General features: G+C 34.7%; 3 protein-coding genes across 3 annotated transcripts; 2 read left to right on the forward strand and 1 right to left on the reverse strand.

Annotated features, from left to right (window-relative positions):
- The first annotated feature begins 787 nt into the window (after window positions 1–787).
- Window positions 788–2,291, forward strand: LOC132029919 (pollen receptor-like kinase 4). Its single transcript, XM_059419326.1, has 2 exons — window positions 788–1,566; window positions 2,007–2,291. Exons 1-2 carry the CDS (start codon window positions 909–911, stop codon window positions 2,108–2,110), a joined length of 762 nt encoding a protein of 253 aa, XP_059275309.1. The 5' UTR covers window positions 788–908; the 3' UTR covers window positions 2,111–2,291.
- A 2,390-nt stretch (window positions 2,292–4,681) lies between these two features.
- Window positions 4,682–11,312, forward strand: LOC132029918 (pollen receptor-like kinase 4). Its single transcript, XM_059419325.1, has 4 exons — window positions 4,682–5,578; window positions 7,729–8,310; window positions 9,219–9,546; window positions 10,955–11,312. Exons 1-4 carry the CDS (start codon window positions 4,912–4,914, stop codon window positions 11,310–11,312), a joined length of 1,935 nt encoding a protein of 644 aa, XP_059275308.1. The 5' UTR covers window positions 4,682–4,911.
- Window positions 11,313–12,261: 949 nt separating this feature from the next.
- LOC132029920 (U-box domain-containing protein 52-like) lies at window positions 12,262–18,542 on the reverse strand. The gene is made up of 10 exons (XM_059419327.1): window positions 18,006–18,542; window positions 16,492–16,592; window positions 16,221–16,342; window positions 15,580–15,785; window positions 15,425–15,500; window positions 14,913–15,204; window positions 14,559–14,660; window positions 14,061–14,489; window positions 12,715–13,534; window positions 12,262–12,623 (listed from the first exon to the last, which is right to left on the reverse strand). The coding sequence occupies exons 1-9, from the start codon at window positions 18,193–18,195 to the stop codon at window positions 12,761–12,763; spliced, it is 2,292 nt and encodes a 763-aa protein (XP_059275310.1). The 5' UTR covers window positions 18,196–18,542; the 3' UTR covers window positions 12,262–12,623; window positions 12,715–12,760.
- Between the last annotated feature and the right edge of the window lie 96 nt (window positions 18,543–18,638).

Raw genomic sequence — 18,638 nt, forward strand, 5'->3', positions numbered from 1 at the left:
TTCGATTTGAGCCTACCTGTTGCTGCACCATTCATGAAACAAGAAAGAAATATCAGTTTTCACACGATTATTATATTTTTGTCTTATCTTCCTGTACTTAGCAAGTTATCGATGCTAACTAGAGCTTTTTCACAATGTTGATCACCAAGCAGCTAATGTCTACTGGTCTGCACCATCGACTTCTGTTACTCCATGTGCTTCTTTTTCCTTTTCTTTTAACGGTGAATAGTACAACTTGTCAACTTTTGTCAATGTGGGTGTTTTGCCTTTGCATACTAACAAAGTAATGCATAGTGCAACCCGTAAAAGAATTAGGTTAATGGGTTATGTTTTTTACCAGAAAACAGAAGATAAAACAACAAACATGTGTGTCCAATTTTCCTTGTTTTTGTGGTTCTTCCATTTGAATCCATCTTAACAAGGGACAGCTGAAAGATAAAATAAATGGAATAATTGGGCAATACCTTTTGGAAAACTCTTAACAGAGGGATGGTGCCAAACTATATGAACAAGATCAAATTAGCAAACAAATATATTAAGCTAGCCGGCTATAACAGGTAATAATAATAATATAGTGTCAATTTCACCCCTCTTTTTATTCCCTTCCTCCTGGTGGATCCAAGATTTGAACTGTATGGTTTTGAGTTCGAGATTTTACTAAAATTCATTTAATTTACTGGGTTGATATCTATTACATTTATTTAGTAATTTTTTTGACACATATACAGGAGCCAAAACTAATAGATTTATATTAACCCGTAACTTTAGCGTTACATCTGCCCTGCCTCCTAACCCACCCCTCTTTCTTTATATACTCATTCTTCATCTTTAAAGACCATCATCTCTCTCTCTCACCCCATGTGATTCAACAGCAAAACCTTAGTGAAAACCCGGTGAAGCAAAGAACGATGGCTTCTTCAGCAAGAAACTATCAGTTGGTAATCATTCTGGTCATGTTAACTTTTCTTATAACTTCATCTTCCGGTCAAGAACCTGAATCCTCTCTCCTCCTCAAGTTCAAGTCTTCACTCGCAAACACCACCTTTCTTAGCAACTGGAATGCAGCGGTGCCGCTTTGCGGTAGCAACATTTCCTACTGGTACGGATTGATTTGCTACAACGGCATATTCATCGGTCTCCAGCTCGAAAACATGGGATTATCAGGGGATCTTGACGTTGACGCTCTTTCCCAATTAACTTCTTTACGTACTATAAGTGTTATGAACAATAACTTTGAAGGGCCATTGCCGGACGTGAGGAAACTTACAGGACTGAGAGGTTTGTTCTTATCTAATAACCGTTTCTCCGGTGAGTTGCCGGATGATGCTTTCGCCGGGATAAAGTCAATTAGGAGAATTTTATTGGCGAACAATGGGTTTACGGGCAAGATTCCAACGTCATTAGTGGCAATTCCAAAGCTTATTGAGTTGCAGCTACAAGACAACAAGTTTGATGGTACAATACCTGCATTTGCTCAGCCGGATTTAGTATTAGACTTTGCAAATAATAGACTTGAAGGTCCCATACCACCTCTACTTAGCAACCTAAGCTTAAGGTCATTTGAAGGTTAGTTTTTCTTATTGAAAAATATTCATGGTTTATTTTATAGGTTTCTTTGAAAATTCGATTAAAGCACATGGGGGAATGGAGCATACAAACTATATATTATGAAAAACACTAATTTTTTAACAAATAGTAGTTAATTGGATCATATACTTTTAAAACACTACAAGAAATCGGACTATTTGTGGTGATATTTAGCGGCGAAAATATTTGTTACAATAAAGTTATACCTTTTCTGGCGACCTCTAAAGTGTAGCGACTTTTATTTGGTCGCCTCAATATGCGCAACTAAATCTGAAACGCCTTTGAACAAGAGAGAGTATTTGCAGAATGCATGAAAGTCATGAGCATATACTCCAATACTTCTCAATGTAGTTAAAATAAAGATATATATGCTTAAAACTTATTGTGTTCATTTTTTCGTGTGTGCGCTGATGAAACAGGAAATTTGGACCTATGTGGAAAGCCAATGCCACCATGTCTACCGTCAAAGGTTGAGGAACGAAAACTTTCAAAGAAGAATGGAATCAGATATAGATCTATCTAATTGTTGAAATAAATATGCTATCTGTTTTTCTGAATTATGAATAATTGGGTATGAATATGTTTTAGTGAAGTCATTGAATGGAATTTTGTTTAGATCTGTTTTCTTGAATAGATCAATTATGCAGCTATATATTATGAATCAACACAGACAACTACGATATTTTATAACCGTGTTCGCAACTATCGATTGAATTGTGATAATTTTGTCACCTCCTAAAAATATCAGGTACATTTAGTAATGAAATATTTTTAAAATAACAAAACAAAATGACTGATGAAGTTCGTTGCTTAAACTTTTAACCAATCGTCGTACATAATTCGCACGAAAAACTATATAATAAGAACATATGTTTAGTCGATGGTTGACGCACCATCGTCGATACGAACTTCATTCTGAACTTAAAAAATGTAAAACATATGTAGGATTGTTAAATAACGTCATCTTTTATAATATCCCGTACATGTGAAATAAATTTTATAGAGAATTTATTCGACAGATTGAAAAATCATCTTGCATTTTCATACCCCGACATCCACGAAAATTTAATACTGTGGCACATCGTTTGAACCGTCACTTTAATATGTTATTGACGTGGAGGGATCTTTAGAGATGCTTATGGGTGATTGTTGGACTATTCAGGTAAGATAGGACCTATTTTAAGGTTTACTGCAGAATTATGGAGCATCAAATTAGGGTTATAACTTGCAAAAGAAATGAGATATAAAGAATTAAATTAGAAACAAATTATCTACTTGCTGGTCAAGCTTATCAAGAGAACAACATACAGTTTCATATTAAGGGCTATTATTGAAGATTACATTTACTTGCTAACATCTAATACGATGAAAGTTATCCACAGATTGACAGAGGCAAGGTCACCGACATGAAGAAGCTTTACTAGTATATGGGAAGTTACTCTTAAGGAAATGAAATTCTTACTCCTAATATATCTAAGCAATGTAACTTATGAGAGATCTTAGTACTCCTCTGTTTCAATTTATGAGACACCTTTTTCTTTTTAATCCATCTAAAAAGAATGTCATATTTTATTTTATTTTTGACAACTATTTAATGACGCCATCCCCATTTTATCTTGTTGGGTGACACTTAGCTCTCGAAGAAAAGTCAACTAAAAGTAATAACTAAAGTCCCTGCATTTCTTTTTCTTCTGTCAAGATTTAGCTTTTAGCTTTTACTTCATCAAATTTACTGTTTTTTTAATAAGAGCAATTTGGAAAACATAACGAATTCTTTCCCTTATTTTTTAAACTCCATGTCCGATATAAACGATGCCCCATAAATTCGAGGGAATACTTTTTAGTATTTTTCAATGTGCCAAAAAAAGTCCATGGTATAAAGGAAGTGTATGCCTCCTTTAATTCTGCTGCTTATATATGAGGATTCTTCTATAGCGACAGGACCAATAATGAAAAAAAAAATTGAAACTGAAGAAAGATATATATATATATATATAATTTGTTTGTCTAGTTTTGGATTGACATGTAATTTAAGAAAGTAAGAAAGATTTTTTAATCTTGTGGTCTTAAATCAAAGATATGTAGAATGTACCAAAATGCCCTTTAATCTTGTGGTCTTCAACATGTCATGTGAAAAGTTTGAATTAACGAGTTGCCCAAAAAGAAAAGAAACATTTTTTTTTTAAACGGACAAAAAAAAAAAAAAGACAAACAAATTAAAACATATGGAATAACTTAATTTCGGCTCAGCTTTGGAAAGGAAAAAAGGTTTTTTGGTTGGTCCTAAGTGAAACCTGTAAGGAAAATTTTAGGTCTGCAGTTCAACATTCAGTCCAAAATCAAAGAGGGTGGGAATGGTAAATTTTCGAAGTCCCTCAGCTCCTCAATTAGTCCCAAATGCTGTTCAAAATTGCAATCGTTGCCCTATAATAGAAGTGTATAAAAAGAGTACAAATTAGAAATCTTACTCTAATTTACGTCTAAAATAATTTAAAAAAGTAACTCGCAAATTCACTTCATGAAAATTTTTACACAATTGTACAAACTCTAATCTTTCTCTTATATACAGTATATTTTTTACTCTCACAATTCCCTCATTTTAATTCATAAGTATATGGCGTTCATTAAACAAGAACGAAAGATCACATATTATCGGACCACTTTTTTTTTTTCTCTCTCTGTTTTTGATCTTTTCCTTCTAACAGTGAACTATACTACTTTGCAACGTTTGTCAATTGGTGTTTGGCCTTCGTATACTAACAAAGTAATGCATAGTGAAACCCATAAACTAGTAGTTAGGTTAATCCGTTATGTTAGTTACATCACTAAATGTTTGTTTTTGCTTGTCTGATAGGATTTGTTTTTGCAAGAGGGTGAAAGACAATCAATCAGATCTGTAATAACAAGGAAAACAATTAATTGTGGCCATTAACCAGAGCATGAAAGAATAATAATTTCCCCCATACCCCCATCTCATTAGTCAACCCCACCCCACACCTAAACCAGGACAAACTATAGGAACAAGAGACCTGCAAACAAGTACTGTATACTAATACAGCCGGCTAAAAACAGCTCATAAGTGGACCTTGTCAATCTCACCATCCCTTTTTTCCTCTCTGGGCTATGTATGTTAATTCAACAAAACCATAGTGATACCTTCAAAATAAGTAATCAAAAAACATACACAAAACTTGAACACCACCACAAATAACTTCTTTTCCTGGATTTCGGGTTTTAATTGACCTCTGTCTAACATATCATATAGATATAATTGCCAAAAATATCAACTGATCAGACAAATCACGTGAAACAACCTCGAATACGATGGCTTCGTTAACAAGAAACCATCAATTGGTTATTATTCTGCTCCTCATGCTAACTTGCCTGATGATAACATCGTGTTACGGGCAAGAACCTGAATCAACTCTCCTCCTTAAATTCAAGTCATCGCTCGAAAATGCCAAATCATCACTTGGCAACTGGAATTCATCTGTGCAGATATGCAAGGGCAATGTTTCAAATTGGAGCGGATTGATTTGCTACGACGGAATATTCATCGGTCTACAGCTCGAAAACATGGGATTATCAGGGAATCTTGATATGGACACGCTTTCTAATTTGACTTCTTTACGTACTATAAGTGTTATGAACAATAGTTTTGAAGGGCCATTTCCTGACGTGAAGAAAATTGGAGGATTGAGAGGTGTTTACTTGTCGAATAATCGGTTTTCAGGTGAGTTACCTGATGATGCTTTTACTGGAATGAAGTCAATAAGGAGAATTTTAATGGCGAATAATGGTTTTACGGGAAAGATTCCAACGTCGTTATTGGAAATTCCGAAACTTGTTGAGTTGCAGTTAGAAGACAATCAGTTTAGTGGTACAATACCGGCATTTGATCTGCAGGATTTCCAATTAAATGTTGCAAATAATAAACTTGAAGGTTCCATACCATCTCAACTAAGCAGCCAAAAAGCAAGCTCATTTGCAGGTTAGTGTTCGATAAAGATAAAGATGATCCGGCAATGTATAAATGTAGGAGGTTAGTGTTTCAAAATCATTTGCAGGCTCATTTGCAGGTTAGTGTTTCAAAATCATAAATCTCACCTTTTATAGGAGGTTGCCTATAAATATACATGATAAAGATGATCCGGCAATGTATAATTGTATTTGTATTGTCGGCGGATATTAGTTAAATTCATTTCGATTCACGCTCTTACAAAAGGGATTAGAAGTGTTGCCACCAGAAGTTTCTCCGCTAAAGAAAGAACCTACATGCATGCTTTTAGTTTGTAGGTTTATTTGAAAATATAGTTCAAATTTGATCCTTCGCCGGGAACAAGATCAAGATAAATAGACAAGGTTAATTAATTTGTTATATATTTCTCTTGTTTAATGAGTATACGACGAGAGATGCAAATTTTGATGGTTAGTACTTAGTAGCCATTTAAAGTGTGTTGCTAAAGATGACATGATCAATTCAAATTGGAATGGGCCATCTATCGTTAAATGAAAGACTTGATCAATTCAAATTGGGATCGTCAATTGTGATGAAAAAACAATTACTGCTATGTTGAAGTAACTAACTAGAAAGAAGCTAAGCAGAAAGAACAAATGTTGTCTTCAAAAGATTCACTGAAAAAATATACTGCAGGCTTTTAGAAGTTTATCGAAGAATCGGAAGAAGTCAACTTTTCCTTCCAGCTTTTCTTTCAATAAAATTACTTTAAGCAGTAGGCAATTGCCATTTAGTTTTTCTTCCTCATTTAGCACTATATATAGCTTTGAGAAAATATTTCTTAGCTACAACTGTTAACTGGACTAGTTTCTCTTTTTTCTTAGTTGAATTAGTAGTTTTTATGGACAAATATGTACACAAGCTAGAGTTGCAAGTGATTACGTATTTACGTTTGAAAGATACCATATATATACATATATGGGGTTAATTCATTTTACCATAAGTTTCAGAAAATAATTTTACCATAAGTTTCAGAAAATAATTTTTCTTTCTATAATAAACTATGTGTCCAGTTAAACAACATAACATAAAACGGGAGAGAGGGAGTACCATTTGTGTCCAACTACTTAAGATAAAATGTTGAATAATATCACTTCATGAGTAATTTCTGCTATTGTTATTTGTTCATTTTCTATAATTAACATGCATACATGAGTCCTGATTATCGGTTGGCGAATCAGAGAGACCTCGTCCTAACTAGTAACTACTCATTAATTAAGAATATATTAGACATTCAAATAGAAATCAAACTAACAAAGAAATGAAGATACCATGTCAAATTAGATTGATCTACATAGATCCCAAAGGAGATGGATGTTATCACTACATGGCTCGCACGTCCTGATTAGGTGAAGTCGAATATTGATACCCTTTGCCTCTTGATTCCTTTAGCTATCTCATATCTTCAAAAATATAATTATATTATGTCGCGTAATCTATTCTATAGTCAGTATATGTAGACATGGCAATTTAATATATTTCCGCAGGCAAACTAAATCTTTGCACAGATAATCTATAACTTTTATTATTATTATTATTATTATTATTATTATTATTATTATTATTATTATTATTATTATTATTATTATCAGGTTATTAATTGACCTACATTAATATGTAATCGTCCATAGTAAACTTTGATTTAGTGATATAAAGAATACAATAAATAATATGCTACAACCAATTAACATACGATCTTGTGTAAAAATATATTTATCAGTACATTATCAGTGTATATAAGTTAAAAATTAATCTTATTTGACTCTGATATCATTGTCGTTCATTGATGTCATAATCGCGCTTGAGAGTTTTACAGAAGATTTACATATTTGTGAACCTCAATCATGCTAAAGTTTGGACATGTACATGTTTTTTTTCTCATCGTTACTTTTCTTTGAACGCTGTTGGTAAGTATAACTTTCGAAATTCAAAAATTGTCATGATCAAGCATATAATATTTACCACCCACAACGGGTGCGTTGGCTTTACATAGGAAAAAAAAAAAGAGAGAAAAAAAACATATAATATTTTAATTAATGTTCGAAAATATATGTAGAACCTAATTTTGTGTGTGTATGTGTATGTGTTTTTTTTTTTGTGTGTGTGTGTGTGTGATGAAACAGGAAATTTGGGCCTATGTGGTAAGCCACTGCCACCATGTCCACCTTCCAAGAAGAAGAAACGAATCTCAATATTGACCATAATCCTTGCAGCCATTGGAGGATTAATTATAGCAGCCATTATCATTTTTGCTCTCTTCCTTCTCCATAGACAAAGGAAGAAACCATCTCAATATGAAAAATCATCAGTGAAAAACGTTAACAAAGCCTCAGAAGACCCAAACAAACTTGGTGGAGCAGAGAAGTACACAAGAAGTGAGAAGGGTAAATTGTACTTTGTGAGAAGGGATAGAGAAAAGTTTGATTTAGAAGATCTTCTTAGAGCACCAGCTGAGGTTTTGGGCAGTGGAAGCTTTGGATCTTCTTATAAAGCTGACCTTCCTAATATTGGAAAACCTGTTGTTGTGAGGAGATTTAGGCAAATGAGCAACACGGGGAAAGAAGATTTTTATGAACATATGAGAAGGCTTGGAAAGTTGTCACATCCTAATGTCCTTCCTCTTGTGGCTTTCTACTATAGGAGGGAAGAAAAGCTTTTGGTCACTGACTTTGTTGAAAATGGCAGCTTGGCAAGCAATTTACATGGTAAGTCTTAAAACTTAACTTGCTCATCATGTTTACGTCAAATCAAATAATTTAATCTTAGCAATTAAAATTTAAAGTAAGAATACATGTCACTTAACTATAATTAATTAAGTGATAGAAGTGTGTGTGAATACACACGACTTGTATTCACTAATTTGGTGTTTATGTCACTTAACTATAGTTAATTAAGTGATAGACGTGTGTATGAATATGCATGACTTTTTTTTTTTTCCAAGTGGGGAGGGGAAGGGGAATGGGAGAGGTGATTACAATGTGGGGATTCGAACCCTCACAGCAAGGTGAAAGTTCAAGTAGCCAACCAATTGAGCTACTAAATTCCTATGCATGACTTGCATTCAATATTTTGGTGTAAACACCAAATATATGTAAGTTCTTACCGCTCAAGTCAGGCATGATAACTTTCCCAATTTATAAAAAGAACTTGGAGCATCTAAAGTACCTGTGTAAAATTAAAGAGTTTAAGTTTAAAGAGTTTTAAATTTCTATTTCTAGCTATACTAACAATATAAAAGAACTTTTACACACTTAGATCACTTAGAAAAAAATTAGAGGTAACTAACTGTACATAATAATTTGAATTAGCAATCTAGCTAGAAACTAAAGCAATTATTACATGTTAAAATCTACTGATGGTATAAAAATGCTTGCACTATATCAATGTATACAAGTTTAGTTCTGATTGAATTTAACTTATATATACCGACAGTGTAAAATTTACACTCTATGTAGCAGGTAACATGCATCTAATTTTTAGTGGACGATTGCCTATAGTTATCTTTTAAATATCTATAATGTAACAGTTTTTTAACATCATGAATGTAGAGAAGCTAGGTAAACTCACTTAAATTTCTCTTCATTTTGAACCAATTCTGAATCTTGTTGCTCAGGCAAAAGAAGTATCAACCAACCAAGTCTTGATTGGCCAACTCGTTTGAAGATCATAAAAGGAGTAGCAAGGGGATTGGCATACCTCTACAAGGAGCTTCCAACACTAACACTCCCACATGGCCATCTTAAATCCTCAAATGTACTTCTCGACCAAAATTATGAGGCAATTGTAGCAGACTATGCCCTTGTGCCAGTGATCAACAAGGACCATGCCAAACAGTTCATGGTGGCCTACAAATCACCAGAGTACATGCAAAATGAACGTCTCACTAGGAAAACTGATGTCTGGAGCCTCGGCATCCTCATACTTGAGCTACTAACCGGCAGGTAATACTGCATCTGATTCTTATATGTCATTTTAGTCATATATAAAAAAAGGAAAGGACAGCTCGATAAACGAAATGTTCTGCATTCACATAGGGTCCGGAGAATGGGAGAACGACCACATCCCAATTCAAGTCATTTTAGTAAAAAAGATTAATTTAAAATATTTGTCACCTTAGAAAATCGAGAAGATATTAATTACCTTTTTTCAATACACTTTCTGAGAAGATATTGGTTATTCCCTCCGTCCCAATTTATCTGACACTTTTCATTTTTCGAGAGTCAATTTGACCAAACTTTGAAGCTAAATTGGATTAGATTAACTCAATATTTTAAGATTAAAATTTATATATTTGAAAACTACGTGAAAAATACTATAAGCTACAACTTTTCCTAGATCAATTTGGTGAAAAAATACATCTTAAAATGTTAATCAAAGTTCATGCAGTTTGAATCTCGAGAAGCGAAAAGTGCCACATAAATTGGGACAGAAGGAGTACTATTTTTCAATACACTTTCTGAGAAGATATTAATTTAATTTTTTTCAATACACTCTTTCTATTCCAAAAAAGAAGAAGCATATATTCATTAATTATTTATTTAAGGAAGAAATAATGATATTTCAGTTAAATAATCTTATCACTAGTATTATTAAATGATTTTCTTAATAGGTGTGTCAGAACACTAAGGGGTCGTTTGTGGGAGGGATAGGATGGGCTGGATTATTAATCAATGGGATTGGAATTAATCTTATGTTTGGTTGGTGGGATAACTTTTTTGATATCCCATCTAATCCCATGTAGATGGGATAAAAGGTGGGATTAGTAATCCCACATATTGGTAGGAGGGATAAGTTATCCCATGTAGATGGAATTGGGTGAGATAAGATGGGATAACTTATCCCACCCTCTATATGGGATAAATATCCTACCTTTTATCCCATATAGAGGTGGGGATACCAAACGAGTTATTCCACCAATCAAACATGAGATAATTCCAATCTCATGGGACTAATAATCCCATCTCATCCTATCCCTCCTACAAAACGACCCCTTACATATAAATGACCAAAAGAGTATAAAATAATGCGACTCCACCATATGGTAAGTTGATGTTTTCTTACAACAACATTTTTACTCCGTTCATTCATTTTATATGGGGACGTTTATAAGCTGGACACGTAATTTAAGAAAAGGAATGACTTCGGCCACCATACTAGCAGTTATAAGTATTCCATGATAATTCTATGATTATAAAAAGCATGTCATTAAGAGTAAAATAAGAAATTAAAAGTTTTCGCATATGTAAAGTTATCTTTCTTTTTCAAACAGACTAAAAAAGAAAAGTGTCGTATGAAATGGAAACGGAGAGAGTAGTAAATTGCATCTGTTTTTATGGCCTTAATTAGCAGGTTCCCAGCCAATTACCTAAAGCAAGGCAAAGGTGCAAATGCAGACTTGGCAGTATGGGTGAACTCAGTGGTGAGAGAAGAGTGGACAGGTGAGGTTTTCGATAAGGACATGAACACAAACAAATATAATTGTGAAGGAGAAATGCTTAAGCTCTTGAAGATTGGAATGTGCTGTTGTGAAATGGATGTTGGAAGGAGATGCAATTTGAAGGAAGCTTTAGACAAGATTGAAGAATTGAAAGGAAGTGATGATTCTCATGAAGAAGACTATTCTTCTAATTATTATGCAAGTGAAGGAGAAATGTACTCTTCTAAAGCCATCAGTGATGAGGACTTCTCCTTTTCTAAGAAGGGTTAAGTTATACATATAAGCAAACACTACTAAAAAAAATGCGAATTTAAAATCGTGTTTTTTTTAGTAGTGAAATGGCTTTGAGAATTAAATTATACATATATACTTATAATTCCAATGAGTTGTGAAATGTAGAATTTTGTGTAAAATTAAACCAAATCTTTGTCATTTTTTTTAAAGGTAGATATGTGAAAGTTAGAAATGAAAGGAAGCTCTCATCTCATGTCTTCGAGGATACTTTCTTTTTTTGTTATTGGATTTTACACAATGTATAATTTGTACGAGTTTTTTTGCACAATAAAAGATGTTTATTCTTTCCTTGGGTTTTAAAATGATCAACCTTTGCTTTTGGTATACAAGTCTTTATCTGTCTCTATTTTCTTATTAGTGAAAATAATCAACTAGTTCATCTAGTCTTAACTAAGAAGAGAAAATTACACCACTATTAATGTCATTGCAATGTAGTTGAAATGAAATTGTAACTGCATTTTGAGTTTGGAAAATAACTGTTTTCCCCGTCAAATCTGAGCTAAGCTTAATTGAGCTTGGAATTAGGCCTTCCTAAACGTAACTGATCACAACTCTCAGTATCCATTTAGCTAAATAAGCTCAGTATCAACAGCATTATTGGCATCAGATCACGTGGTGGGCGTGGTCGCATGTAATTTCCAGTGTTGTAGCTTTCCCCTATATACATTGCACAATTCGATTGAATGGACATAACTTTTTGTATAGTTAAGTCCAAATCACAACATTTAAAGCGTAAAATTCATACCAAAAGAATGGTCCAAAATATTCGTCACTTTAGAAAACCAAGAAGATATTGCTGTTTTTTTCATTTTCACACTTATTACTCCAAGAAGGCGTATAGCCATTAATTACTCGTTTAAGGAAGAGATAAGGATAATTTAGTCAAATCCCACTTACGATTATCGTTTTTAAATACAGACAAAAATGACCGGAGGGAATAGATGATTTAGACTAGAAAGGGACCAAAACTGCACGGTTGGATTTATTAACAACCAATGTGTACAGTTGAACGATACCCGAAACAAAATCAAAATGAAGTAATAAATTCAGGACCAAAAATGCTATTTTCTATATTATATAAGGATGGAAATGTACAATCCCTTGTTTTACTATAAAATCAGTTTAAATTTTTCTTTCCTTCTTTTTGGTTCTTTCCCTGAGAACTTTAGAACTATTCTCTGCTTTCCGTATACCTCCGCGCTAATCTATGAGGAGATTGTGGCTTCGTGATGTGCTCCTCGAGCTCTTGAAGCCATATTACATCTTGTTTATGTAGCTTAAGTTTTCCTGCATAAATTATTGTGAAAAAAACTGTCAGAAACAAATTATTTCCAATATAGCAGAATATGTGAATCTAATATATCCGCAAAAGTCATACCGCTACTAACAGTTTCAATGCTCGTCGAATATCTAATGTTGTTAATCTATTCGTGTTGACTTGCATGGGAGACGGAAGCTTGGCTATGATTGGTTGAGTAGCCTGAATTATAGAAGCCTGATTGGCATGGATTTTCTTCACCAAGTGTTCTCAATCTCTCTAATTCTGGCATAATAACCTTGCTGAGATCCGGTCTATCTTTCCTTCTTAGCTCGGAACATTTCAGGGATAACTTAGCAAGGCTCAAAGCATCATCAAGGGGCCAATCAGGAACAGATTTATCGAGCATGTCGTTGAAGGTGCCTTTCTCGATTGCCCTCTCAACATGGTGAGTCAAACCCATTGGTGGCTTGGCTGTTAGTATCTGCAAGAATATGATACCTAAAGAGTACACATCAGATTTTATACCAAGCATGCCTGTTTGCTGATATTCAGGGTCAATATAGCAGAAAGTCCCAGCGGTTGATGTCATTCTATACTGAGTGACAGTATCTGCCACTGACGGAGGGACAAGCCGAGCCAAACCAACATCACTAATCTTACTCACTAAGTTGCGATCTAATAGAATATTTGCAGGTTTTAGATCACGGTGCACTATTGGTTCTGGTTTGCTCTGGTGTAAGAAAAGCAGTCCAGCACCTATTTCAGCAGCAATTCTAAATCTATGCTGCCAAGAGAGTGGTGGAGTATTTCCTCTCTGGAATAGAAGGTCTTCTAAGCTTCCATTGGACATAAACTCATATATTAAGCACCCATACTCGGGACATGCTCCTAGAAGAAGCACCATATTAGGATGTCGTATGCAGCTCAATACTTCAACCTGCAATGAAAGAAGAGGGTGTGTGAGATTAGGGGCTACATATGAAGTTCTATTATAAATGGGACGACAGAACTCTTATGTCCTTATTACCTACTTGGTATATTTTAAATTACATTAGGATACATCGGTTCTTAGTTCTACCTTTACGATGCATCTTTTTCTCGTTTGCAGACTGCAATTATTGACAAGTAATGGATGCTAACAATATTATTGTTGTGATCCGGTGTCATCAACGTACCAATAAAGCCATTCATCTTGTTTTAATTGAACTATTTTCACTTTACTTCAGTTGCCTGTTGCATCGTTTATCTGTTGACAGTTATATTTTACGGATCGAATAATCAATCAATTCGCTATACCTCAATTCCAAACGAAAGTGTGGAGACTGTTGCATTAAATGTGTAAATTTCAGTATAGCTTTAATGGGCTCTAGTAAGAAATCATTAACATTTTGACATCAGGGAACACTATTCTTCTTCTTAAGTACACATCTCCAAGAATAAATAAGTATTATTGGTTTTTATACCTCTTGCTGAAACTGTTGTCTTCCATGAGCTGCATCAGGGCGAAGGACCTTAACTGCAACATGTGTGTGGTCCATGTAACACTTATACACTGGTCCATAACCTCCTTCTCCAATTTTATTAGATTGATCAAAGAAGTTGGTTGCAGTTTCAATCTCCTCGATCGAATACCTTCTATACCTGAAATCTGAATTTGAAAGTTTATTTAGTACCTTATTCCTCTCTTCTGCTTCTCTCAGAGCTTTCATTTCTGCATTAATTCTCTTCTGAGATTCTAGTTCAGCAAGCCTCTGAGCTGCTTCCGCATGCTCAAGGGCTGCCCTAGATTTTGCCTTTTCCTTCTCTGCAAGTGCTAATGCAGCTTCCTCTGAAAATCTTGCCTCTTCTATTCTTCTTTGTTCTTCCGTTTTCCAGCGCTGGAGTTCCATCGCCTACAATGGAGAACATGTTAGGTCATTGATGCAATCACGAAGGTGCACAGCAGGTTGGAAATTTCGTACCTTTTGTTGTGCTGTGAGTGCTTCCTTGCAAGCTGTACTATACATTTCCATTGTTTGCTTGAGCTCTAGCTTCAACCTTCTCATTTCTGCTGCTACGTCATCCTTTAAATGAAAGGAAAGACCTTAATAAAGACCACTTAGAAGCTTAAGTGGAACATATGAAGAGTTTCAGTTCTTCAAAAATGACTTGTAGGCCTAATTTTGTGTGTGGCCTAATTTTGTGGGCATGTTATAACCTCGAATATTTGGAATAACAACTATGCTTAAATGGATAATGGAAGATAATGTGTAAATTTTATATCTTAGTATCTACTGTTTCCAAAAGTTCAAAATTAGTAATATTTAATGGCCTACCGGTGTCGAGGAGAATGATGCTCTATCACCCTCCATGGACAGAAATGACAACTCTGATGGCATGATGTCCAAGGATCTGCGTCCCATGGGTATGGATTCAAAATTTTGCCCCTCAAAGTCAGAGAAACCTGATAGCCGGGGTGGGGTTGCTCCGCTATCATAGTTGTCAGCAAATGAAGGAAACATATTGTCAATACTTGGCCTACCAGAACTGACAAATGATATGTCAGTATCTGGCTGAGAGATCTCATACGGTTTGCCATTTGGGCCTTTCCTATGAGTGAAAGGAGACCTGTTTACACCAGTGATATACAACTTAGGCCTCGGAATGAGAAATTATGCAACATTGTATGGCCAGTAAGTATGATAATTCAGAGTTTCAAATTGTCCTATCTAACGAGTAACAGCTACATAAGCGCCTATTGCTCATTGCCCTTTACTAAGCAGTTGGTTATTGTTATTAAAACATGATATGTTTTGGTTAGGAAGTGAGTGAAGATAATTTGACTTACTTCATGTTGAGTGTATCACTGTGAAGGTTGGACATGGGTATGTCAGATACAGGCTTTGGAATCCCAGAAAGAGAACCTATTCGGAACATATCAGAATTAACGTTGCACTATGAAATGAACTGAATCGAAGAGTTTGCTTCTAGTGTTTTGCATACCTCTGGGAGGAGGGTTCGAATCCTCAATTGTATTAGATTTGATGTTACCCTGTTGCATGAACTGGTGACGTAGTGGGTGGATAAATGGTGCGAGGCGAGCAGCTGATTTTGTAGATGAAATCTTTCCAGTTTTGGAGATGATATACACAGTGCAGAAATCGGGAACCCCTTTTAACACGTTTGCAGGAATATCTTTGACTTTAAATCTTCTGTGCAGAAAGGCTATTGAGATTAGACCGTCTGAAAATAATATTTTTTTCCAAATATAAACGCATAACTAAAACAAGCTCCGTATCAGAATATGTGATTATTATTGCTCCTCAATGAAGCTCAACAGACATGATCTAACACAAATATATAAATGCAGATGCAAATATTCACTTTTCTTCTTCACAAACTTCCGATATAGCTTTGGAATCAAATTTGCTGTATTCTTATGCACTGCTTCTGTACATTCCAATGGTTCGGTGACAAATATAGCTTCAAGTTAATTGAAACTATGATTGTCCAAATAATACAAGTTACTCTTCCAGGTAATTGTCTCCATTCAAGAGATACATCATATCTATTGCTCCCTCCGTCCCAATGTTTTTGGTCCCTTTACAACAAGTACAAATCTCGATGCATTGAAAGAGTCATACCTGAGAAGGCCACCTTTTGCTGCTGCACCAAGAATTAGTACCTCTATTGCTGTTCGATTAACATACTCAATGATTGCTTTGACCACATCGGCATCCTCTAGCACAACATCATGACATTGAATCTGTTATTTATTCATGCGAAGAATATATATTAGAAACGTTAAGGAAATCACTATGAAAATAAACAATTTTAAATGCCAAAGCTTGATTCTCAAACTGTGTTTGCGGATACAGCACGAATTCGTTTGAAGTTTCGAGATTGAATACTAACATCTTTACGTGTACAAAATACTCGGAAAGGAAGAAAGAGTTCCTTCAACTGCGGCTCCAATTCCATTCCTGATCCATCATTGCTAGCATCCTGGTTTGATTCTGATAAGTAAAAGTACATGAGTTACTCCTTGATACTGTCTCAGAAAATAAACTCCAAGACAAATAATCCTCACTTTTCCGTTCACCACTTTTTGATTGGAATTCTGAGAAGTTCCCAAGATGCAAAAAGGAAGTTCCAAACTAATCATTTTTCATTCTGTTAAGAGGCAGACTGAAATACTCTGGACTTTATACATGAAATATAGCATTGCATTTTAGGATAACACTAGTAGGCAGAATTCGTCTGGATGAAAACCAGTGGCACATTGCTTAAAAATCTTAAATTTGAAGAAAGAAGTTGAGATAGCATTGATATAATCAAAAGTCTTTTGCAAGAATCAAAACACATACAGGTCTAAGAATGTTTTTTCTAACTCGAAACACCAGATAATCATGCTTAATGGGAGGGACGGATAGAAATGACATAAGCATAGATTAAATTAACAGAAAGTGAAAAATTTTGCGGCGAGAGAGAGAGTTGTAACTTCACAGATGTAAAATACAGAAGTTAGCCCTTTCTACACAGAACTTGCAACGAGATGCCAATCTGGCTGGATCACGGGCAAATAAGTAGCTCGTTTGAAGAATATAATAATTAGACAGTTATGATATTAGGAAAATTCAATAAATACTTCGGCTAAACTACATGTTGATTCTTTTTTGTTATGGGTCCAACTGCATCAGCCATCTTTGGCAGTGTTTTAGCTCTAACCAACAGGCAGCAACAATGGTGTTCAACCGAGACATGCCTTATAACAACGTATCATACTTATGATTTCATTTTCCTTCAGCGCATATACTCCAATATCTCTATCTCACGTGGTAGATTAAAAAGAAACTACTCGACAACATAGCTGTGTCATAAACCACTCAAATACAAGGGAGTGCAACATTGAGAGGATTCTAGCTAATAAAAGTATGAAGGCGAAAAACCAACCAAGCGAACCAACCCACATTATTCCAATACAATTTTAAAAGTAAGCATGTCTTGCAAGTGTTTGAAGGAAGCTTTTTGCTTGGCTATACACAAGTTTGTCTTGCCATAGATAAAGGGAATATGGTAATTAAGAACAATTCTTCTCTTCCTAAAGATTCTCTAGTGGCAATATTTGTACAATTTTCGAACAAAGATCTAACCACCATTAATAACATTGTCAATCCACTCCAAAAGTCATTCCTACAACATTTATTCAAGACATCATGATCCCCAGAGTTCATATATTCATTAATTTCCACAAATTTGGTCAATTTATTCAGGACATCATGTGAGACCAAGAATCCACATTCCACTTCATATATTCATATAAATTTTCAAAAAAAATTGGTTGATCCAAAAAATCATACAAATTAATCAACATATAAACACGCACACAAGCATGCGCGCGCAAACAGAAACATGATACAGAGACTTACTGTTGCCAGAAAAAGGCGAACCGGATGCTTTAACTTTGACATGGATCAAAATAATAGTCTGGCCCCTGGCTAGAAGATTATCAATAGCCCATTTTAAAGCAATTTGGCTTCCTCTATCTTTGTCTATGGCCACAGCTATCAATTTATTTAACGGAGGTCCATGACTCATTGCTGTTGGTGGAGGCCACATTTCTATTTCTCAATTCTTTATCTTCTCTTTTCCATGTGTTTCAATCAACAAATTCCAAATCCAAATTGATCTTCCAATTTTATTAGTCTCTTTGTTCAAATTCAAGAATGAAAATAAGTTACTCTTCTAGTCCTAGCTTCTCACCTTTTTTAGATTCTTGAAAATTTTGAGCAAAAAAAGAAAATACTGAAAATATTCAAATGGAGAGAAACTTAGCCCAGTTTGATGTGTTTGTTAAGAGTTTACCAAAAGAATGAAGATGATTTTAAGTGTAGTTAGAATATTAAGGGAGCTCCATGTTTGGCGGGTGTTTTGTTGTTACACCTATGCTTGACAAATTTGTGACCACGAGGTCTTACCACTTGAGAACGAGGGGTACTATGTCACTTGTCTTAAAAGTACCCCTTTTGCTTATGAAAAAGATTTTTTATTTAATCATTTGA

The sequence above is a fragment of the Lycium ferocissimum genome, chromosome 9, assembly GCF_029784015.1.
Source record: "Lycium ferocissimum isolate CSIRO_LF1 chromosome 9, AGI_CSIRO_Lferr_CH_V1, whole genome shotgun sequence".
Classification (NCBI taxonomy): domain Eukaryota; kingdom Viridiplantae; phylum Streptophyta; class Magnoliopsida; order Solanales; family Solanaceae; genus Lycium; species Lycium ferocissimum.